The sequence below is a fragment of the Felis catus genome, chromosome C1 (assembly GCF_018350175.1).
Source record: "Felis catus isolate Fca126 chromosome C1, F.catus_Fca126_mat1.0, whole genome shotgun sequence".
Lineage (NCBI taxonomy): Eukaryota > Metazoa > Chordata > Mammalia > Carnivora > Felidae > Felis > Felis catus.
The window spans coordinates 139,280,971-139,306,162 of record NC_058375.1 but is presented as its reverse complement, the minus strand read 5'-3'; the positions used below and the strand labels follow the sequence as shown (position 1 = coordinate 139,306,162).

Here is a 25,192-nt window from a genome sequence, read left to right as displayed (position 1 = left end):
TGAGTCTGGTAGTGTTGATAAAACAAGATTACCATTCAGTTGTCGTGTGAAGAATTCATGAATTTTGTGAAAAGAAACTGCCTAGCATTTTACAGTTAAAGAAAGTGTATGAACTGAATCCTAGAGGAATCTAATGGTAAAATTAAACATGAAGACAAGAATTCCTGAATTCTATTAGAGTACTCTACTCTAGACACTTAAAAACATTTCCTCTCAATCCGTCAGTTGAGTTCTTTCCTTCAGTTGTAGCTCTTTAATTAACTTTTGTGAGTAATAATTAACATAAAAATAGCTACAAGTCTTATGGCACAGATAAAGCTCAAAAGATTGGAAGCAGGTGGGAAATTTAAGGTGCAGCCTCAATGCCACCCTGAAGCAGGAGCAGCTGGAGACTACCTAAAAATCACAGGCAAACTGCACATTGAGAAGGGAGCTACAGAAGAAAGGCTAGCTTCCTATCCATGTTTAAGTACTAATTTAACCAGTTATATATACAAACAAATAAAAAACCATGCTGACTTAATTTATTTGATGGTGTTTTACCTTATCTGACAAAGTTTGCTTCCACAGTAATTCTCAGTGTATAGATTTGAATTTGGAGAACTCACACTAAAAGATAATGAAGTCTACTTACACTTGGCAAATCATGAATGAACAAGATAAATGACAGATTCCCAGACTTAACTTGGTTTCACTCAGCTCTCAGCAGTCTGAAAAGCTGATGTATCTTTCTTATGTAGTTTTATAAGATGAAGTAAAAAAATTAAATTACCAAGATTTTAGAGTCATTTGCTCTAAGGTGAATATATATGTGCTCCCTACAGACTAGAATAACCACAAATATAAACAACAACATTGAAATCTTGCTATATTTATAAGAAAGTATTTTTAGTAGTTTTTAATAGCATTGGCAATAGGAAACTTGGAAAAAGTTATCCCATATGTCCTTGCCCATCTTATCTACTGTGGGGTGAGCTCCACATTCTCTGCTTTCTTATACCTTCACTCCAATTAACATAGAGCACATCTATACCACTGCAGAAATACTTATGTGCAAAAGAATTTCAACAGGTAATTAAGTTTACCTCAACAAACACCTCAAACAAAGCAAACACACCTGAGATAGAATCTGAACTGACTTTTGAGTTGTTAAGGCATGAAATTGTTTGTATTCATATCATAGAAAATACCTCATTCATATAAATACATCTTTGCACAAATGGAGAATTCCACTGAAGCTGCGATACAAATCATCACACTGAAAAAAAGAGCAGTAATGTAATGATACAATGTGATATCTTTTAAAAAGTCCTAAGCCTGTTTCTAATAGTTTTTTCATTATCTCACAAAGAAAGATTTGTTATCATAAGCTTTCATACACTTACTGATAAACTACAAAATAAGTAACTTAGGTGCCACTTGTTTAATAATAAGACTAAAACTTGATCAAGGTTCAAGATGGCAGTGTAGGAAGATCCTGAGCTCAGCTCCACCCATGGACATAATGAATCTACAACTACAACACGAAGACCTAGAAACTAGATGAACAGAATCTCCACAACAGAGGGCAGCACTGAAATGGATGGAAGAGGCAGAGAAATAGTCTCAATAAGGAAAAGAACTCTAGGGAGGAAGTTCCATGGTTGAGAAGGATCTCAAAGGTATGATATTTGTCCCTTAAAAGCAAGAGATTTTGCTGATGTGGGTTGCCTCCATATCAGGCAGTCCAACCCTTAGATCCTACATGGGAGGGACAAGCCCCCAAGTAGCCGGCTTTGAAAACTAATAGAGAGTATGTCTGGAAAAAACTACACAATTATAGGGAAAAAACCTGGTCTCAAAAGGCTAATGCACAGACTGACTCGGCCCAGAAACCCGAGCAAAAACACTCAATTGAAAAGCGCATAGACCATAGGTGAAGGATGCCTACTTACCAATCTTGGTGAGCCTTCTGGAGAGGCAAGAAGCAGCAAGGCCTCTTCTCAAGGACTGAGACCCTGGTGACAGTCATTTCTGCTACCTCATTCTGCCATGCTGCACTGGTGGGCACTATTTTGGAATCGTTCTACTAGACCACTAATGCAAACAGGGTATGCCCTGCTGAGAACTCTCCACAACCTTGTACCTCCACCAGGCCTTGCAGCAAGCAGGACCCTAGTTGTGCCCACTAGCATGTCTGTGGCAGTTACCCCAGCGCCATACAGCCATCCAGGCCAGGAGCCAGCCCTATCCACAATTACATCCACAGCATTTGTGGCCACACTACAACAGAAGGGTAATTGCTGTCCACACAAGGGACACCCCTGTAGTAGATGGCTCTGGTGGCCAGGTAGGATTTCACTTCTGGGCTCCATAGGACATCTCATATATAAAACCACTCCTTCAAGACCGGGAGATAGCTGAAATTCCTCATACATAGAAATAAACACAGAGAGGTAGGCAAAATGAGGAGACAGAGAAATATGTTCAAAAGAACAAGACAAAACCTCAGAAAAAGAACTAAACAAATAGAGATAATCTATTTGATAAAGAGGTCAAAGTTAATGGTTATAAACATGCTTACTGAACTTGTGAGAACAATGGATGAACACAGAACTTGAACAAGGAGAGAGAAAATATAAGAAAGTACCAATCAGAGCTGAAGAATATCATAACAGAACTGAAAAATACATTAGGGGGAATAAAGATCAGAATAGATGTCACAGAAGAATGGATCAGCAATCTAGAAGACAGAGTAATGGAAATTGCCTAAAGTGAATGACAAAAAGAAAAAATAATTTAAATAAATAAGTAAAGTTTAAGAAATCCCTGAAACAACATCAAGCATACTAACATTCGCATTACATATAGGGGTTTCATTAGTAGAAGGAAGAAATGAAAGTGTCAGAAAACTTATTTGAAAAAATTATAGTTGAAGATGTTCATGACCTGGGGAAGGAAACAGACATCCAGGTTTGGGAAGCACGAGAGTCCCAAACAAGATGAATCTAGAGATCTACACCAAGACACATTATAATTAAAACGTCAAAAATTAAAGATAAAGAGAGAATCCTTAAAAAAGCCAGAGAAAAGCAATTTAGTTACATATAAGTGAATCCCCATAAGACTATCAGCTGAATTTTCAGCAGAAAATTTTCAGGCCAGAAGGTAGTGACATGATATATTCAAAGTAGCAAAAGGAAAAAGCTTACAACCAAGGATCCTTTACCTGGCTAAGTTATCAATCAGGACTAAAGGGGAAGATAAAAATTTTCCCTGACAAGCAAAAGCTGAAGGAGTTAATCACAACTAAACTTGCTTTATAAGCACTGTTAAACTGGGCGCCTGGGTGGTTCCCTAGGTTAAGCGTCTGACTCTTGATTTCAGCTCAGGTCTGATCTCACGTTGGTGAGTTAGAGCCCTGTGTTGGGCTCTGTACTGACAGCATGGAGACTGCTTGGGATTCTTTCCCTCTTTCTCTCTTGGCCCTGTCCCCTTCTCTCTCCCTCTCTCTTTCTCTCTCTCTCAAAATAAGTAATTCAACTTAAAAAAAAAAAGACCTCTTAAAGGGAAAGTGGAAAAGGCCATGACTAGAAATAAGAAAATATATGAAAGAAAAAAATCCCACTGGTATAGGCAAACATAGAAAAGGTAGTGGATCAACCTCTTGTAAAGCTAGTATGAAGGTTAAAAGACAAAAGTAGTAAAATCAATTATATCTACAATAATGAAAAGATGCACAAAATAAAAAGATGCAAAACATGACATCAAAAACATAAAATGTGGGGAGAAGAGCAAACATGTAATGCTTTTAGAATGCTTTCAAACTTAAGCGACCACCAACTTAATATAGATTTCTGTATGTATAGGATGTTATATATGAACCTCATGGTGACCAAAAACCTAAAATAGATACACAAGAAAATAAAAAGAAAGGAATCCAAACATAAAACTAAAGAACATCATCAAATCACAGAGGAAGAGAGGAAGAGAAGAAAGGAACAGAAGAACTACAAAAACAACCAGAAAACAATGAACATAATAGCAATAAGTACACACTTATCAATAAATGCTTTAAGTGTAAATGGACTAAGTGTTCCAATCAAAATACATAGGGTGGCTGAATGGATTAAAAGAAACAAAACAAGACCCATCTATATGCTGCCTATGAGAGACTTACTTCAGATCTAAACACACACACAGACTGAAATTGAAGGGATAAAAAAAGATACTCTATGCAAATGGAAACAAAAACAAACTGGGGTAGCAATACTTATATCACACAAAATAGACTTTATAAGAAAGGCTGCAACAAGAGACAAAAAAGGAAATTTACAAAATGATAAAGAGATCAATTCAACAAAAAGACATAACATTTGTAAATATTTATTTACCTAACATAGTAGCACCTCAATATATAAAGCAAATATTAACAGACACAAAGGGAGAAACTGACAGTAATACTATAAAAGGGGGGACTTTAACACCCCACTTACATCAAAGGATAGATCATCCAGACAGAAAATCAGTAAGGAAACACTGGCCTTAAATGACCCACTAGACCTGATGGACTTATTAGATATGTACAGAACATTCCATCTCAAGTGCACATGGAGCATCCTTCAGGATACATCGTATTTGACTGCAGAATAAGTCTCAACAAGTTTAAATCATATCAAGCACCTTTCAAACCACAACAGTGTAAAACTAGAAATCAATCACAAGAAGACAAATTGAAAAACCGCAAATACGTGGAGACTAAACAACATTCCACTGAACAACCAATGGCCAATGAAGAAATCAAAGAAGAAACCGAAAAATATTTTGAGATATATAAGCACAACATTCTAAAACCTACGGATGCAAAAGAAGTGTTAAATGGGATGTTTATAATGATACAGGCCTGCTTCAAAACACAAGAAAAATTCTAAATCTTTTGAGATATATAAGCACAACATTCTAAAACCTATGGGAGGCAGCAAAAGAAGTGTTAAGAGGAATGTTTATAATGATACAGGCCTGCTTCAAGATGCAAGAAAAATTCCAAAAAAGAATTTAATCCTAAACCTAGATGAACTAGAAAAAGAAGAAACAAAACCCAAAATTAGTAGAAGGAAGGAAATAATAAACATCAGAGTGGAAATAAATGAAATAGAGACTAAAAATAAAAAAATAAAATAGAAAAGACCAATGAAACTAAACGCTGGTCCTTTGAAAAGATAAACAAAATCTTAGCTAGACTCATCAAGAAAAAAAAAGGGGGATCCAAATGAATAAAGTGACAAATGAAAAAGGAGAAAAAACCCTGAATAGCCAAATCAATCTTGAGAAAGAAGAACAAAGCTGAAGGTAATCACAATCCTGATTTCAAACTAAACTACAAAGCTATAGTAATCAAAAACAATATGGTACCAGAACTAGCACAAAAACAGACACAGAGATCAATGTAACAAATTAGAAAGACCAGAAATAAACCCATGGTTATATGGTCAATTAATAAACAACAAAGAAGGCAAGAGTGTACAATGGGGAAAAGACAATCTCTTCAATAAGCGTTACTGGGAAAACTAAACAGCTACATGCAAAACAAGGAAACTGTACCACTTTCTTATACCACACACAAAAATAAGCTCAAAATTGAAGACTAGAATATAAGCCCTGAAACTATAAAACTCTTAGAAGAAAACATAAGCAGTAACCTCTTTGACATCTTAGCAATATTTTTTTGGATCAGTCATCTCAGGCAAGGACAGCAAAAGCAGAAATAAACAAATGGGACTATATGATACTAAAAACCTTTTTAGTATCATAAGTAAACCATCCACAAACAAAATGGCAACTTACTGAATGAGAGAAGATATTCACAAAGGGTATATACAATAAGGGGTTAACATCCAAAACATATAAAGAACTCCTACAACTTAATATGAAAAAATCAAACATTCAGATTTTAAAATGTACAGATGACCTGACTGGACATTTTTCAAAGACATACAGATGGTCAACAGGCGTATGAAAAAATGCTCAATATCACTAACCAGCAGGAAAATGCACATCAAAACCACAATGAAATATCCTCTCACACGTCAGAATGATTGTGATTAAAAAGATAAGAAATAACAAGTATTGGTGAGGATGGGAGAAAGGGAACCGTTGCACACCATGGTAAGAATGTAAATTGGAGCAGCAAGTTTGGAAAAAAGCATGGAGCTTCCTCAAAAAATTAAAAATAGAAATACCATACAATCTAGCAATTCCACTGCATTGGCCATGCATACCACTTCTAGATATTTAACCAAAGAAAATGAAAACACTAATTCAAAAAGACAAATGCACTCCTATGTTCATTGCAGCTTTATTTGCAATAGCCAAGATATGGAAGCACCCTCAGTGTTTATAGATAGATGAATGGACAAAGGGGATTTGTACATGCACGCACACACACACACACACACACACACACACGGGAGTATTACTCAGTGATAAAAAAAAGGATGAGATCTTGCCATTTGTGACAACATGGTTGATCCTAGAGGGTAGTATCTAAGTGAAATATGTCAGAGAAAGATAAATACCATATGACTTCATTTATATGTAGAATCTGAAGAACAAAACAAATGACCAAACCAAACAAAGCAGAAACAGACTCATTGATATAGAAAACAAACTGGTGGTTGCCAGAGGGAGATGAATGGGAGGATGGACAAAATAGATCTTTCAGTTATAAAACATGTTAGACATAGGGAGGTAATGTGCAGCATAGGGAATAGTCAGTGTAACAATTTGTATGATAATAGATGGTAACTAGACTTATTGAGGTGACTATTTCATAAAGTATACAAATGTCGAATCACTATGTTGTACTAATGAAACTAATATAATATTGTATGTCAGTTAAGAAAACCCTGAAACTTCTTGGCAACAGTTCAGTTATTCCATTCAACTTGCTGTACACAAGATATATGCCACCAAAATTTTAAAAAGCAGGCATTTGCATTTTATTTGTATGATTTTAACTTGTGATATGAACAGCCATCTCCATCATGACTTTTTCTCTTTTACTGTTATATGCAATGGAATAGATTTAAAACTGTGCAGAAAAAATTAGGGAAATTATTTTTAGTTAATATCAGGAATTAAGAAGACTAATGATTGAAACTGTCTATAGATAAAAACACTCAACCTTATATCAGAAAAGCCAGCGGAAGGACGATGAAGGACAGAATAATACAGTCAAGAAATATTGGGTTTATTTCCAGTATTTTACATTTTCCTATGAATGTGGTAAAGATGCTTATATGTTTCTTTTAGAAATCTTCATATTTTTCCTTATCCTTGTTACAGAGATAAACAGAATGACACCTTATATAAACACAAGTAATGCATAAAAATTTTCTCTTGTAACCTAAGGCAATTTACATTGCAAAACAGTACAGAATAAAACGCTCAAATATTTCTAGCAGGAAGGTCATTTATTCAAATTTATGTGAGGTGCTGTCAGTGACGGTATTTTGTTCCTCAAAAGAACAGACTCTACCTCCTTAATTTGGGGCTTGCAAACTTGGAGGTGACACGGATAATAACAAGGCTCACCTGACATAAAGCACTCCATTTTGATCCACACGACGCTGCCAACCCACAGGAACTTGTATAGCTGGAAGACCTCCATCTTTGTCCCCTCCGTCACAGTCCTTGCCTCCATTCATTTTCTGTGTCTGCTTGGGACTTTCCAAAGATATCAGCAATAAGATGATATCCTTATATTACAGGGCATGATGGCCTTCAAAAATGGCCAGTGCAGCACAGTTTTTCCCAGACTGTACAAAATGCATTGGGAAGCTTCGGCTCAGTTTGGAACCAAGTCCTTGAAATCTGCCATTGTGGAAAAAATCAGTTTCCCATTATAATCTACATTAAATAACCAATATTTAATTCCTAAGGATGGTCTACATGGGTAAAAATGAGTGCTTCTGACTAAGGAAAATCATATTCACCAATGCTGGTACCTGTCTGAAGTGGGGGAGGGGAGGAGTGTAAAGTTTTTAGTTCAACATTTTGTCTTGAACCTTGATGTCAGACTAAAATAACCTCTATTGTCTAGAAACCGGTCTCATTTTTACAGTGTGAGTCGGTTAATATTTCCAGGTACTACCCGCCTTTAGAGGCCACATTCTTTAAACTTTCTCTTCATCTTCCAATCTGAATCCAAGATGTTGCAGGTTGGTTCATCTGATGTTTTCATGTCTTCAAAATTCCAATAATGTAGCCTGAAACATATGTAAATGTGTAAACTGTATATTTAATATTGAAAAACAGAGAAGCTGCACACTTTTAAAAATGGAATAAACTGCTACGGGTACCAAAACTGCTACGTGTTCTCTGCCGTGAACATCACATGTCAAATTCGTCTTTTCTTCTTCCGACTTGCTCCACTCACTCTAGTTATATCAACTTGCTTGCTCTTCACCACATGTAACTTTCTAATTATTAAAGATAGATCCATAATCATGGCATATCACACACACACACATAACCTCCTTCTTACTCACAAGAAAAATATATCACCTCTTAGGTTCTGACAATTGGAAAGTTGTGTGTTAATCCAGTTACATTTTCTCACTCTTTAATTGTAAATATTCTTATGATTTACTTTTCTTTTCTAATCATTTTATTAGCCTGAAGAAGAAAATTTTTTTAAAGAAAAAAATTAAAAGGAAATCTACAGTACCTTTCCAAATATAAGAGATTCCCCCCCCCCCCCCCGTTCTTGCATATAAGAGTGGGAGTTGCTTTATAGTTAAGATTTACAAATTCCCATCCATTACGGGGTACTCTGTTAATTCCTTTATTAAGTCACAAGGTGCTGCTTGGGGAAGACATACTGGCTTGAAACAATAGCAATAAGGGCTAGGGTGGAAAGCTTGTAAGAGGTCATCTTAAGGGATCTGCTAAATAAGAAAAGATGGCAAATAAATTTTTAGAAGATTTAGTACTTACTCCTAATGGAGAATGTGTTATTTCTTGTGGTATACAAGCCTTTCTATAATCAATTTAATATATAATGTGTGATTATACTGTGGGACTCATGAAACTTAAAGATGAATGAAAATAATTATTCTAGTGTTATATAAGTGGGACTTGTGGCTTGTGATAAAAATTTCCAGTGACAGCATCACCCACAGATTAAAAAAAATGCTGTGTCTCAAACAACTTAACTGAAAGTGAAGGTGTTATGCTCTGGAAAGGTCTGTATTAAAAGACTTAAGATTCATATGAAAATATTAAAATTACTTCAAAAAATTTAAATACAAGGATTTATATTTTAGATGTTTAAAATATGTACGCATAACTTAATCAATGAATGAAACAGTGTAAATAGACACATAACTACTTTACCTACATTCTTTAAAAACTTACATAATTAAGTTAGCTCTGGACATTTTTTGAGCTTTCTTCACAGGAGAATGCCTTATGCTAAAAGGCATCATGTACTCAGGCATAAGCTCTATTTGCAGCTTGGGCTGAGACAGATAGAAAGTGTTGCAATGAAGCATATACTCATTTAGCTGAAAGTCACAAACCATGGGCATGGGTGTGGTAAACATCATCAGGCAATGGGAAAAGTAGCAAAAATTTAGTGGGAAAAATGTGGGGTACAAGGAAAAGTGCCAAGTAGTAGCATTCCCAATGGTGTCTCAAGCTAACTTGCATTGCTGGGGCCACTCCATTGTGTCTATGTTTCTCACAGAAATGACCTATTTGTCTCCCATCCACTGTACCTTTAACTAAGACCCCTGTTGATCATTTATGAGTTTATTGACGTTTCATTCAACAGTTAATCAACAGCTATTATGTACGAGGTGTTATGCTATGTGCTGCAGTACAACGATGGTGGGACCCTTCTTTATCCATAGTCCAGTATAATGTTTGGCAATAAAGAGCTGTTCAGTGAGGAAGAATATAAAGGAAAGAGGGAGGAAGGATGAGAAAGAATGGAGAGAGCAAGGAAGGGTCAGTCCGGTCCAGTAGAGTTCCCAGTGCTAGTGGAAGATGGGAAAGAGGCATGAATTTTGTGCTATTCTGGACTCCCAGTTTTGGCAAATAGTGACAGACCCTGATTATTGAACCTGTTTTTTTTTTTTTAACAGTCCTTTTTCATGCTCATTTTATTAATTTGCTTTTCCTAATGAAATCTCTTTAGTGGTCTGTGATCATTAGATTGAACTGGCTTTCATTCTCCCTACTTCTGTTTTTGAGCTTTCTGATCATTTGATGCCTATTTTCTTTCCTTCCTTCTTTCTTCTTCTTCTCCTCCTTCTCCTTCTCCTCCTTCTTCTTCTCCTTCTCCTTCTCCTTCTTCTTTGTTTGCCTGCTTTTGCATGCAACTCCAACTTCCCCAAGACTGGCTGGTTTGCTCCATTAAGTAATTTGTGTATCCACCAGATAATAACATTGGCTTGATTCCTGCCAAATATCTCTCTCATATTTCAGTAATGAAAAATAGAAATATCTGATGGCTGGGTTTTGCTTAGACCAGCAATTCTCAGAGCATGGTGCTGGGACAATCATTACTGTCAATAATGCCCAAGAACTTGTCAGAAATATAAATTCACAGGCCTGGCCCCAGACTTAATGAATTAGAAACCTTGGGGGCCCTTCTGTTCTTTAAGAAGCCTTCCAGGTGATTCTGATGCCTGCTCAAGTTTGAGACCCACTGACTTAGACTAATGTCCCTGCCTCCCTTCCCAGGACATGGCCGTTTTTTTAATTAATTAATTAATTAATTAATTAATTAATTTTTGAGGAGGGGATTGTTTTTATTTTTTATTATTTTTTTAATATGAAATTTATTGTCAAATTGATTGCCATACAACACCCAGTGCTCATCCCAACAGGTGCTCTCCTCAATACCAGTCACTCACCCCCCCTCCCTCCCACTCCCCATCAACCCTCAGTTTGTTCTCAGTTTTTAAGAGTCTCTTATGTTTTGGCTCCCTCCCTCTCTAACCTCTTTTTTTTTCCTTTCCCTCCCCCATGGTCTTCTGTTAAGTTTCTCAGGATCCACATAAGAGTGAAAACGTATGGTATCTGTCTTTCTCTGTATGACTTATTTCAGTTAGCATAACCCTCTCCAGTTCCATCCACGTTGCTACAAAAGGGGACATGGCCCTTTTATATCTCTACACTATGCAGGCAGCCAGCCCTCAGCTTCCTTTTGTCCCTGGGGAAGAGGGGTGGGGGGATGGGGCGGCCATCCTTTTTTTGCTGATACTTCAGCCTTCTAGAAGCAGCTCAATTGCAAGGGCCTTAGGGATTCCTCACAGAGTGGAGGTCGAGTATCTACATAGTTATCATTTATTTATCTGTAAGTGGCACCTATTTCCTCAACATTCATTTGTGAATTTGGAAAATTTGGAGATGTTTGAAGGTGAAAATTAAATTGGACTGTAATCTCAGTGTTGAATAACTACTGCAAATCTGAATGTACTTTCTTTTAATCGTTGTTTTTAGAAAATTTTAAAAGCACATGTTAAAAAAGAAATTATTATAACAATAAACCACTACTTCAAATTCACAATATAAGTATTTTGTCAGTTTTGCTTATTTTTAAAAATAAAACTCCATTACAGATAGAGCTAAATACTATCTCCCTCCCCCACCCGTCTCTCTTTTTAGTCCTATTTCTTTCCCTTCCATCTTAAAGGCAACCACCATCATAAATCTGGTCCTCATTCTTATAGGCTTTGCTTTTATATGTTTATTCCCTGTATATGTATATGTAAACAATATTTGGTATTGGTATATGTGTTTCAAAATTTTTATATAAATACTATTACACATATATATCATTCTGCAACTTGCTTTTTAAAATTCAACACTGTTTGAGAGTTATCTCAGTTGAGATACATAGATCTGTCCCTGTTTCAGACATGTAGATCCAATTTGTTAATTTTTAACATCTGAATGGTATTCTATCATATTATTATAGAACTATTTATTTATTGGTGTATCAATCATATTAATGTTAGGCTGTAGAGTCTGCACAGTCTCAATTTTTCAGACACTGCCAAGTTGCTCTCCAAAGTTGTACTGAATCCAAGTTTTTTTCATGTTCTAAACATGTCTTTTTCCTTTAAATATTGGATCATGACCACTTTGTACTTTATTTTCATCCTGAGCATTTTACTATGGCATTAAATATTTTTCCAAAATATTATTTTTAATTGCTGGATAGTATTTTTGGGGATACACACACACAGACACACACACACATATATAATTTATTCACTTCCCTCTTGTGAACATAGATTTTTTCCTAGACTTTAGCAACTACAAATAAATCTGAGATAAATATTTCAGCCATTTTGGCATATTTACTGAGAATTCTTTGTTAAAATGGAATTGCATAATTTTAAGACCCTTGATAAATTTCTTAAAGTGACAAAAGGGTAGTTTTGGGAAAGCATTTCAGGCCATGGTTCTCAAACTTTTGAAACCCTCTTGTATGTCCTCTTTTGCTAAATATTAAAATCTTCTCTTTGCCCCTAAGATTCTGATAACTTTATTTTCTAAAGAGATTCATCATAAAATATTTAGTCATGCTTTGTTTTTATAGTTTATATCTAAAAACAATAGTTTCTCCTCTTTTCCAAATTTAACATTAAAAAAAAAACTGCATATCCACAACATTTTCCCTTCATCTCCCCCGAAGATTCCATTATGACCCACCTTGTTTATATGGCTTGGTTTAAGCCCAATAGACACAGGTTAAAGCAGAAAAGATATTGTGATATGAAAGGGACCTACATCTCACCAACACTCAGGATCAGGGATAGATCTTACACTTAGGACATAATTCAAATTTATTCCACAAACAATTCTAGCAACAACAATATAAAATTCAAAAAGTGGTGTGTGGGGGTGGGTGGGTTGTGGGTGTGTGTATATTCTGAGATCTACCACAATTCTACAGACATTTTAATTTTTCTACTTCCTTTCAATATGCAAATTAGTTTGGGAATTGGCTTTTAGTGAAATGAATTTTAGTGGCTTGATTTACTTCTTTGCATTGGCTTCTTTTGATCATTCAGAATTCAAATTAGATGTTACCTCCTCGAAGAGACTATACTGTAAGCCATAGGTAATCTCTCAAACTTTGTCAATTCACTGGTACCTCTCATCATCCATTTGTTTATCATTTATTTGTTTGTTTATTGGCTTTCTCTCCCCATAGACTGTAAACTTCCTCACAGCAGGGACCATGTCTCTCTAGGTCCTTCCTATATTCCTAGTTTCTGGTATAGTGCCTGGTCTGCAGTAGGAGCTTAAATACTTCCTGAAGACTGCATATTCAAATCAGTCAACATAATTTTATATTCTGATTTTTACCATGTAGGCTTATAAAGATTTAGCAACACATGCATCTAAAATGAAAGGTTTTTTTAAAAGTTTATTTATTTATTTGAGAGAGACAGAGGCACTGTGAGTAGGGGAGGGGCAGAGAGAGAGAGAGAGAGAGAGAGAGAGAGAAAGAGAGAGAGAATCCCAAACAAGCTCTCAGCACAGAGCCCACTGTGGGGCTTGAACTCACAAAACTGTGAGATCATGACCTGAGCCAAAACCAAGAGTCAGACGCTTAACCGACTGAGCCCCCCAGGTGCTCCTGAAAGAGAGGTTTTTAAAAGAAGCCAGGGGAAGCTAATGAGTGTGAATGTTGACAAAATATATAAAAGATGTTTTGCTCTAGATTTGTCCCTGATCTCATAATCTCTGATAATTTCTGTGTAGAAAGTATGATAGGGCTTCTAAGAAAATTAACAAAGTGACTTTATATTTTATTTGTAAAGTGCATCAGTTTTATATATGTAGTGGTTTGTGTATACATTTTAATTGGATTAATAAAGAAACCATTAAAATAAATGAATCCAACAATTTAAAATTAAACTTATATTTCAGTAGGATGCTAATTAATACAATAGACCTTTTTTTCTTAATCTGCTTTACTGACATTCTTTTCAACCTAAGAATAAACTCACTAGTTTATGCAGTGTTAAATGTGTATTTTAAAAGTTATACTCAAAGCACCATGAAGACTATCAGATTATGACATCATGAAAATAAGTAAGTAGGTATTCCTCATAAATCTTTCTGAATAACATCAAATGTTATAAATTCTTCTCAATAATGTCACACAAACTTTACTAATGGTAAAATAATAAATTGATTTTTTGAGTCATGTGATATCATGAGTAAATTCTATTAAAATGTTTATAATGACATCACACATTGATCTTGTGCCTTGTGAGGTTACTTGTATATATAGTAGGATAGAATGAATACCAGATGAACTACTGATTTTTCAAGGTAAGACTATGTAAATTAGGTAAAATACCAATATTTTATAATTATATAAGTCTAAATCATTTATTTTTATATGCTATGATTATAAACTTAGCCCTTGAAATGTTTAGAGTGAAATAAGAAATCTATTCCATTCCAACATTTGCAAGTGAATGTTTCATGTTCTCCAACGAGACCAAGTCTCCCGTAGAAGATACCTTTACACTTAAATTCCAAAACAATATGTACATACCACAACAGATATGATTGTATTAAACAATAACATCAGCATTAGAATTTTGGAGAGTAATTTCTGAGTGGCTACAACATTATTATCATTTGATTGGGTAATAAATGGATATACTCATAATCTTTCCATTATTATTAGTTAAATTATGCTTGTTAGAGCAACCCTAAATCACATTTCCCCTTTTCAATTATCTTTCACCCTCATATCAATTATTCAAACAGCTCCTTTACAGCACTTAGCCAGTCCTCCCATCCAACTTTCCCATCTGTTTCACCTTTCACCTATTTATTCAAGCTATGCATTTTTATTTATGAGCACACTTATCTTGCAGTTACATCTTTTTTTATTTTTAAAAAACTGCTTCATAGATTATTCCTATTTCCACTCTGATTATTACTGCCATTTGGTTCTTAATTTCATTTTGCAGCCACTTCTTCTAAAACATACTTCTCAAATGCATCCTATGTAAGGCTCTATTGGGTTCTGCTACCGATTGGGCTCTACTTACTTACCCCAAACTACCCTCAGTGCATTTACATTTGTTTTATACAGCTGTGTAGAGTACCATAAGCACATCTTTCCTGCCCTGATTACCAAAGCTCTCTAGTTTGAATGTCTTTGCCCTTTTAATGCAGAAGAGTATAAAAATTCACAATCTGTACGTGAGGGATCATATTCACATAGGAAAGTTACATTTTTTCACAAACTTGGAAGGTACAGGGATAGGCTTCTCAGAGTGAGGCCAGTTCTCAGTCAAGGTAACAATGGCCTATGCCCATTTATGGTTAGGAGAATTATTTGTACCAGGCCATTTCTTGCTGCCAATGATAGGCAACTTACACATACATCCTTGCCATAGAGAAGCCTTCAGAGAACTAAATGATGAGTACAGATAGTAGACTGCAATTGGCCTCAAATACTCTGTAGCTCCTTTTACCAGAAGGTAGGATTTATTGTTCCACACTTTGAATCTGGGCTGGCCTTGTGATTTGCTTTGACCAATGGAATGTGATGGATATGCTACTATTCAAGTGCTGAGTCTAAAACTTGATAGGCCTTGCATCTTCCACTCTCGCTTCCTGGAATGCCATTGTCTCAGGACCAATCTGAGCCTGCCTGCTTGAGGATGAGAGTCCACGTGGAGACAAAGAAGTCCAGCTGGTCCAGCCAGTCCAGCTGAGGGCCCAGTCATGTAAGTAAGTCTAGTCAAAACGAAATGGAACAGGGATGAGCTGGCCCCACAGAGCCCAACCTAGACTGCAAACCCACAAAATCATGATTATTTTTCAAATACCCCCAAATTATACTGGAAACAACCTGAAAGTCTAAAATAGGGTTTTATGTAAATTAATTACTGCTTTTAGAAGCTATGTAGCTCTATACTTTATTAGCTTGTGATCTTGGACAAGTTTTAACATTTCTTTCCTTATAAAAGAGAGATTATAGCCCTACAGAATTGTTCTGTGGATTAAAGTTAAAAGTTTTAAACCAGTGCCTAGCATGTGGCAAATATGTGAGTTGTTGCTATTTATGCATAGCTATTAAAATCATGTTATGGAAAATTTAATAGCACTGGAAAAGATACATGATATTGTCAGATGAAAAAAGCATACTACAAAGTTGCATGTAGAATTATAAATCTTGGGGAGCCTGGCTGGCTCAGTCAGTTAAGTGTCTGACTTCAGCTCAGATCATGATCTCATGATTCATGAGTTCAAGCCCCACATCGGGCTCTGGGCTGAAAGCTCAGAGCCTGGAGCCTGCTTCAGATTCTATGTCTCCCTCTCTCTGTATCCCTCACCCACTTGTGCTCTGTCTCTCTCTCAAAAATAAACATGAAAAAAAATTAAAAAAAAAGAATCATAGATCTTCATTTACAAAAATGCTACTACATATGTAGATGCAGGAATACAGAAACACTGACCTCTCAGTGGTTGTCTCTGGGTAGCAGGAATATGAATGATTTTTTATTTTCTTCATTGTTTTTCTGTATTTTCAAAGTTTTCCAGAATAAAAATCTATTGACTTTGCAATCAAGAAAAATATTATTTCCAAAAAACAAAATATTATATCCATAGAACAGCCAATTAATGTTTTCCTAATCCTTAAAAGCACTAGGAATACTTTTTTATTGGAAACAGTCACAAGCTTTGTAGCTAGTATTATGATATTATTTCTTTTTCTGTTTTAGCCAAGTGAAAAAGATACAAAATACTGCATTAACCTGGATGCTCTAAATACTAGAAATGAAAATTAAGACTATCCCTTTGACTGGTTCTAAAATGCTTCAGAGTGTCACTCTTACTTTTCTGCTTGGAATACGTCTCCCATCCCTACATTCTTGTTCTTCATCAAACCAACTTCTGTTTATCTCAGTTTAAATGTCACTTTCTCAGAGAGGTCTTCCCTGGTTTCTCTTGTCATTAGGTTTTCCAACTCTAACTTGGGTTCCCCTTTAATTCTTCCTTATAATATCTAGTAATTCACATGTATTACTACACATAACTGAGCTTTCATTTCACCCTTGTCATTCCACCTGACTGCAAAGAAAGAACAAATTGAGACAGTTAACTTCAAGTTAAAGCCTCCTTTTGTGCCTTTAAAAATATTTAAGGAAGTAGAAATTGAGGGTCTATATACATATGTGGAAAATGCTTACTATGCATTTTAAAAGCTCTCTTAAAAGCCAAAAAGTGCACAATCACCAGCTCATATTCTGTAAAAAAGAATTAGAGAACTGTTTTAAGTATAGTAATAGGTTACACCAGAACATCTATAAACTAATTGATAAAGTCACTATACTGCTGAGGGAAAAATTATCTATGATTTATTTCTGTATATTAGCCACCAGCAGAGTTTGCTATTTTTGCTTTTCTATAGAATAGTGAAGTTTCTCATAGAGGATATTTTTAAAAAATACTTGTCTACATTTACATAGTCTATTTTAGAGCAAATTTGAGGAGTAACTTTCACATTTTATCTGTACGTTACTGGTATTTTGGCTATTCAAGGAACAGCTCAATATACATATAGGTCAAATCATTTTTGAGAAATGATGTACATCAATATTGGTTTTTCCCCAAACTGTACTAGGAATGAAACAATTACGAACTATACTCATTTGGGGTTGTATAACATTTAAATAACTAATATTTATATACTCTTTTAGTCTTTTATATACTCTTTTACTTACTTATTCTTTACTATACTCTTCAATTCACCTGGCAACAGACGCCAAGTTCGTACTTGGAGTAATCAGTTCTGTAGAGAGGTAACGGTGACCCCTAGTAACCTTGAAAATAAGTTCACTCAAGGTGGAAACAGGAAGACATGTCAGCCATTGTAGAAACCTATCTAAAGACACTGTCTCTAAATATGTGTAAATATCTAGGAACACTCTGGTCCAATCAACACGTCCAATAAATGTAATTAAATGTAAAAGAGAAGTATAGTCTAATTAATTTTTCCATAAGGTCTCTAAAAAAGCAAGAAGAGGAATATTGTCTGTACATGGATTCAAAAAATAAGAGTCCAAGATACACAATCTCTAAGTCCCATGAAACAAGCGACCTTTTACTGTGTTTATGTAGCTCACATATCAGGAATAAAATGAGTAAGTAAGTAGTAATACCTGCAGATGTTCAATGGTGTCATATGAAAAGTATCTCAAGGAGACTCCATTTAGCATTTTACTGCTCACTGGAATGCTGAGGGAGGCAGAGAAAATGTAGCAGCCGAAGAAAACTTATGCACACAGTACTCAGGTTGGAGTGGAAAGGAGTTTTAGTATCATAACACCAAGCATAGAGTATCTTAGAGAACATGCTGAAGAAAAGCAAAACCTATAGAAAATAACATCTCCTATTTAACAAAGAGTTAAGCAAAATATAAGACCAAGTTACAAACAGGAGGACTCTGGGCCAAGTCCTATCTGCGGAAGTGTTTGGCATGTACACAGTTTGAGAATAATAATGAATTAGTTGACAATATTTAAATGAAAGGATATTGTATGAACATTTGCATTTCCTGCTTTACCTGAGAGACTGGATGATGTGGTAATACTAGGTCAACATTCCTGCCTTGCAACAATTATCTGGAACGGAGCAGTGACTGCTCCTTCAGAAAGGACTTGGCTCTCCAGTTCAGTGCAGTGGCTTCCTGCTTCATTCCCACCAGCCTGGCCTCTGTAGGCACTTGGGTTTCCAATCTCTGGAATAGAAAGGACCTTGAGACAAGGCTTGAAAGACTCACTATAGTCCTTGACAAGGAGTACAATTTATTTGTTTCTTAATGACCACTTAACCTATAATTCGTAGTGTCTTCAAAAGGGTGGAGGATGAACTCTCAGTGGATCATCATACATTATTAGTTTGTGAAGGAGTTCTAGTAAGCTAGTTAAAACCAAGAGCGGATAGCGAATTTTCTTAATAAAATTGAGTTGACCCTGAAACTGTGGTGATTTTTGAGTTAGAGGAGGTAGAGGGTACACAGAATTCTCACCCAACTTCAATCTTCTATCTTCCATTCTTTCTTAGCCTCATCGTCAGTAATACCACAAATTAGCATTATCTCAAGAACTCATCTTGGGATCAAAGAATCATGGAACCAAATTGTACATTACCATTACTGAGTTATAAAATGCTGCTCTCCTCCCCCTCGCTTTTAATATTGTTTCCTTTCAGCCAATAAGGGAAAAGATTATTTATAAGGACTTTCGAAAGTGTACTTGAGACCTTGTTAACCCTTATCCTATTTTCTCTGAGACATCAAGGAGACACTGACAAGGTTCTTTCTCAGTCAGAGCAAAGTAATCCTTGGGACAGTGTAAACTCATTTGTTCCCTTTCCATAGCTAGTGAACAACCTTCTGATTATTTGTTGGATTTCATAAGTGATTTGATATCTTTAAGTTCATAACTTGGATATCAGGTACAAGTATTTCAGTCAATGAAAGCAAATAAACAAACAAATGGATTATGTTTGGCTTATAAATTAATTTCTTGTAAATACAGATGATCTGCATCAAACCCTAGAGGCCCATCACCCTTGAGAGCAATGGAAAATAAATTTTTTCTTCTTTTCTTTTCTTTTCTTTCTTTTTTAAAGTAATTTCTTTGCCCAATACAGGGCTTGAACTTGTGACTCTGAGATCAAGAGTTGCACGTCTACTGACTGAACCAGCCAGATACTCCTCAACATTTTCTTTTAATTGGAAGAGTAAGGACCACATCCTGGACCAGCCAACTTGCTCTTTTTTTCTTTTTGGTTTAGGGCCAAAGCAGGACAGGGGGATGTGTAGGACAGGGTGTACAGCATGCTTGAGTATTGCTATTTCTCAGAAAGCAGCCAGGAGAGACAAAGGAGCAATTAAGGAATGCGGAACAAAGATTAAATAACAATGTCTCTATAATCTTGATATATTAAAGGTACTCCAAGTATTAGACTTAGTGTTTTAAGCATTTACTAGCCATCCCCTACATGTGAAGCACAATAATGGATACTAAGAAACTGGACATAAAGAGAATACAAGCCCCATCTCAAGAAGCTATGCCTTGGAGGTGGAGGGTAGGGAGCTGTGCAATCCGGTAAACAGGTAATTATAAAACTGACTGACACTGGCTACAATAGGGCTAAATATGTAGTGCTAAAGGAGTACAAAGAAAGAGCTAGTCTAGTTCTCAGGGATCAGAGAAAGGGGGATGCTGGATACATTTAAGGATGCACTGAAATTAGACAGACAAAGAAAGGTTAGTAGGAGATGTGAAATTTCACCTAATCCATGCAAATGATCTTAGTTTCAAAAGATTAATATTAAAGATTTTACTCTTCTGTCTGGTAATATCAATTCCAATATTGTACTTATTTTTAGCTGGTAAGCAAGCATAAAGGTCTCATTTTGTCAGACCTTTTAACCTTGAGATGGTATAAGGGATGAAGCATTAATGAATATTTTCCACAGGAAGATCTGGATGTCTGCCTCATGCCTGAAATAGAAAATGGTGACCTGACATCCAGATAAGCAAAGAAGAAATACTATCAAAAGACGATGATTCACTTCACTAAGAAAGTATTATTAGATGTGAATGCATTGGAAGCAGAAGCTAAAAGGAGCAAGATATGGATGAGGGAGTCTTAGCCTATAGATAGAGTAGTTCAAAACTGTTTGGAAGTATATCCATTAAAAAAAGAAGTTCCTAACTGATGAAAATAAGATGGTTATTGTTCTAAAGCTATTTTAGACAAATGTATAAATAATATTAGCTGACTTCCTACTATCTTCTGGGAACAGCACTGAGCATTTTATACATACATCTATTAACTAACTTAATACTTGTCACTGTCCTATAAATAAATAGTATTGTTTTTTCTTTTCTAGAGTTAAGGAAATGGAGACAAGATAAATTAAATAACTTTACATTCTCTTTTCCTCTCTGGTAATTTATATCCGCCTTTCCTATTTTATTGTTTTTCTCCTTAGTGTTTATCACTAACATACTGTATATACTATTTACCCTATATTTCCTCTGATAAAGAACATAAGCTCTGTGGGCACATGGACATATTAGTCATCATAACAGATAAAATTCCCTAGAATTTTTTGCTTTAGGTTCAATAGTCCCTTGAAGGCTGGCTGGATCACAACTTTCATTTCTCATAGCACAAAGTATAGAACCTTACACATGAGCATAATCAGTAGGCATATACGGAGCCCCTGTCACGCTTAGCACTGCATGTGTCACTGTAAGATAGGGAAGGACAAAACACCATCAGTGTTCTCAGAGAACTTAACACCTAGACACAGAAATAGGTAGAAGCATGAGGCATACCTAGGGTGTTCCTCACCTACGTTGTACCTAGGGAAGCCTCACATCCAGATCCAATGTGAGTAATTTCATTACTTCTCTTCTTCAATTACCTAATGATGTCTAAAAGTGCTTATCCACCACTCCTCCCAGGACACCCTAGTTAGTCTGTGGCATTAACCTTTTGTGGAAATGCCAGAGCTATTCACAACTCTATGCCTATGCACGTGTTGTTCCCTGGACATAGAAAGATTTCCTTCCACGTTCTTAAAGCAAGCAAACTTGTGCTCTTTATTTTTAATTTTTTTTTCAACGTTTATTTATTTTTGGGACAGAGAGAGACAGAGCATGAACGGGCGAGGGGCAGAGAGAGAGGGAGACACAGAATCGGAAACAGGCTCCAGGCTCTGAGCCATCAGCCCAGAGCCCGACGCGGGGCTCGAACTCACGGACTGCGAGATCGTGACCTGGCTGAAGTCGGACGCTTAACCGACTGCGCCACCCAGGCGCCCCAACCTTGTGCTCTTTAAACTCTCCGGTCAATTCTTCCATGAATCCCTCTTTAGACTCCTTCTCAGAGTTACTCGTTCATTGCTCTCTCATTCCAAAGTGCTGCTTACACACATGTAACAGCACTTAATACACTCTGTTTTATGTACACACATTCCTTGCTATATATACCCTGTTTTTGAGTTGCCAAACACATTACCAGGTACATGATACGCAAACAATATACTCTAAGTTGAATTATTTGTTTTTCTCACCTTTCAAAATGCTAGAGAATGTTTTAAATCCTCTAAAATATAATCATAAAATAGAAAAGTTCTTGTTAGGAATATGTTAAAACCACCCAGTGATATATGAAGGTGGCTAACTGCAGATGAGTATTCAACCAAAATCAAATGGAGGCTGAATAGAATCTACTTTTCTTATTCTATTATCAGTACAATTTCTAAATGCAGGGGCTGTCTACAGTGCCTAGAGGAGTGCCCGGTACACAGAGAATTACTTGTGAGTAAGTGAATGAGTGCTTGTATGCAAACAGAATGCCATAGCATAAACTAAATGTGCTGTAGAAATTCATAGATGAGGTAACAAATAATAGAAAGAACAGTGAGGTAAGAGGAGGTTTAGAATCTGAAATTTTCTGGCTGTATAACTTTAGTAAGACAATTAACCTGAGCTTTAACTTTTTAATTTGTAAAAATTAATGGGCTGAACTAGATCAGTATTTTTCAAATTATTTTTGGTGTAGATTTCTTTTGTCTAAGGAAATATAAATGGAATCTCCATTACATATTACATATGTATAATCTCCATTGCTTACTGGTAATAATTCGTTATATATATAATATGTATAATCTCCATTGCTTGCTGGTAATAATTCATTTTATAAGATCAAATTATAACATTACTTATTAAAATTCATCAATAAAAATAAGGGACTACTCTGATTAATAAAAAGTATGAAATCAAGAGATATGGGTGACAGTTGCAATTTTAAATCATCTTCAAAGGAGTCATTTCTGTACTTTGTTCTGACTTTATAATATTAACACAGTTCTGATTACCACAGAAAAGCTATTGCTAAAGGCAACTTTTTTTTTTTTTAATAGTGAATTTGGCTTCAGCAACATTAAGGTCTCTGCAATTAAAATGGTCAAGAAGCTTGAAGGGAGAGTAAAGAAATCTTTTTTCCACGGACTTCAACCTGTATTACAAAGCTGCAATCATCAAGACAGTATGGTACTGGCACAAAAACAGACACTCAGATCAATGGAACAGAACAGAGAACCCAGAAATGGACCCGCAAACATATGGCCAACTAGTCTTTGACAAAGCAGGAAAGAATATCCAATGAAATAAAGACAGTCTCTTCAGCAAGTGGTGCTGGGAAAACTGGACAGTGACATGCAGAAGAATGAACCTGGATCACTTTCTTATAACATACACAAAAATAAACTCAAAATGGATGAAAGACCTCAATGTAAGACAGGAAGCCATCAAAATCCTCGAGGAGAAAGCAGGCAAAAAACTCTTTGATCTTGGGCACAGCAAATTCTTACTCAACACATCTCCGGAGGCAAGGGAAACAAAAGCAAAAATGAACTATGGGGACCTCATCAAAATAAAAAGCATCTGCACAGCGAAGGAAACAATCAGGAAAACTAAAAGGCAACTGACGGAATGGGAGAAGATATTTGCAAATGACATACCAGATAACGGGTTAGTATCCAAAATCCATAAGAACTTAGCAAACTCAACACCCAAAAGACAAATAATCCAGTGAGGAAATGGCAAAAGACATGAATAGATACTTCTCCAAGGAAGACATCCAGAAGGCAAACAGACACATGAAAAAATGCTCAACATCACTCATCATCAGGGAAATACAAATCAAAACCATAATGAAATACTACCTAACATCTGTCAGAATGGCTAACATTAACAACTCAAGCAACTACAGATGTTGGTGAGGATGCGGAGAAAGGGGATCTCTCTTGCACTGCTGGTGGGAATGCAAACTGGTACAGTCACTCTGGAAAACAGTATGGAGGTTCCTCAAAAAATTAAAAATAGAACTACCCTATGACCCAGCAATTGCACTACTAGGTATTTATCCAAGGGATACATGTATGCTGTTTCGAAAGGACACAGGCACCCCAATGTCTATAGCAGCACTATCAACAGTAGCCAAAGTATGGAAAGAGCCCAAATGTACATCAACAGATGAATGGATAAAGAAGATGTGGTGTGTGTGTGTGTGTGTGTGTGTGTGTGTGTGTACACACACACACACACACACACACATACCACATCTTCTTTATCTACACACACACACACACACACACACACACACAATGGAGTATTACTTGGCAATCAAAAAAAATGAAATCTTTTTGCCACTTGCAACTACATGGACAGAACTAGAGGGTATTATGCTAAGTGAAATTAGTCAGAGAAAGACAAATATCATATGACTTCACTAATATGAAGACTTTAAGACACAGAACAGATGAACACAAGGGAAGGGAAGCAAAAGTAATATAATATAAAAACAGGGAGGGGGACAAAACATAAGAGACTCTTAGATATGGAGAACAAACAGAGGGTTACTGGAAGGGTTGTGGGAGGGGGGAGGGACTAAATGGGTAAGGGGCTTTAAGAAATATACTCCTGAAATCATTGTTGCACTAAATGCTAACTAACTTGGATGTAAATTAAAAAAATAAATTAAATAAAATGGTAAAAAAAAGTCTTGCTTCCAAAATTGAAACACTATATCTAATCATTATTCATGTTTCTGGCCATGAATGTAAAATATAGGCAAGAAATATCCAAAACAAAAATTAAGCAAGAAAACTTGCTTGCTTTAATACAATATTATCATATTAATTTGCCATCGCAAAACTGTTAGGGAATGATAAGGATACATGGTGGGAAGATACCCCTATGTTGTGTTTGCATTTTTTCAATGAAGCATACATATGCTGCAGCAGTGCTCTTGTTTGTATAACTTGATTTGGATAAAAAATAGTGAACTCAAGTTTTTAAAAAGCCCAGCTAAAAGCTTAAAAATAAAAATGCATACCCATAAGAAGTTCAAAATGCACATGAATATTGGTAGCAAAGCTTTAGTCAGCAGTGCATAAAAATATAAACTAGTTGGGGCACCTGGGTGGCTCAGTTGGTTGAGCCTCGGACTTTGGCTCAGGTCATGATCTCACAGTTTGTGAGTTCGAGCCCCGCTTTGAGCTCTGGGCTGACAGCTTGGAGCCTGAAACCTGCTTCGGATTCTCTGTCTCCCTCTTTCTCCCTCT

General features: G+C 35.9%; 1 protein-coding gene across 4 annotated transcripts in view; it reads right to left on the bottom strand.

Moving 5' to 3' along the window:
* Positions 1-25,192, bottom strand: part of MBD5 (methyl-CpG binding domain protein 5) — a 451,089-nt gene that overhangs the window by 55,432 nt on the left and 370,465 nt on the right. For 3 of the 4 annotated variants that reach the window (XM_045033740.1, XM_045033739.1, XM_045033742.1), the window contains 2 exons: positions 18,605-18,778; positions 7,573-8,246 (listed from right to left, as the gene is read on the bottom strand). In XM_045033740.1, coding sequence (XP_044889675.1) covers positions 7,573-7,685 — 113 coding nt within the window. In that variant the 5' untranslated portion in view covers positions 7,686-8,246; positions 18,605-18,778. The remainder of the gene's footprint in view (positions 1-7,572; positions 8,247-18,604; positions 18,779-25,192) is intronic. The other variant, XM_045033741.1, reaches the window with a different exon arrangement.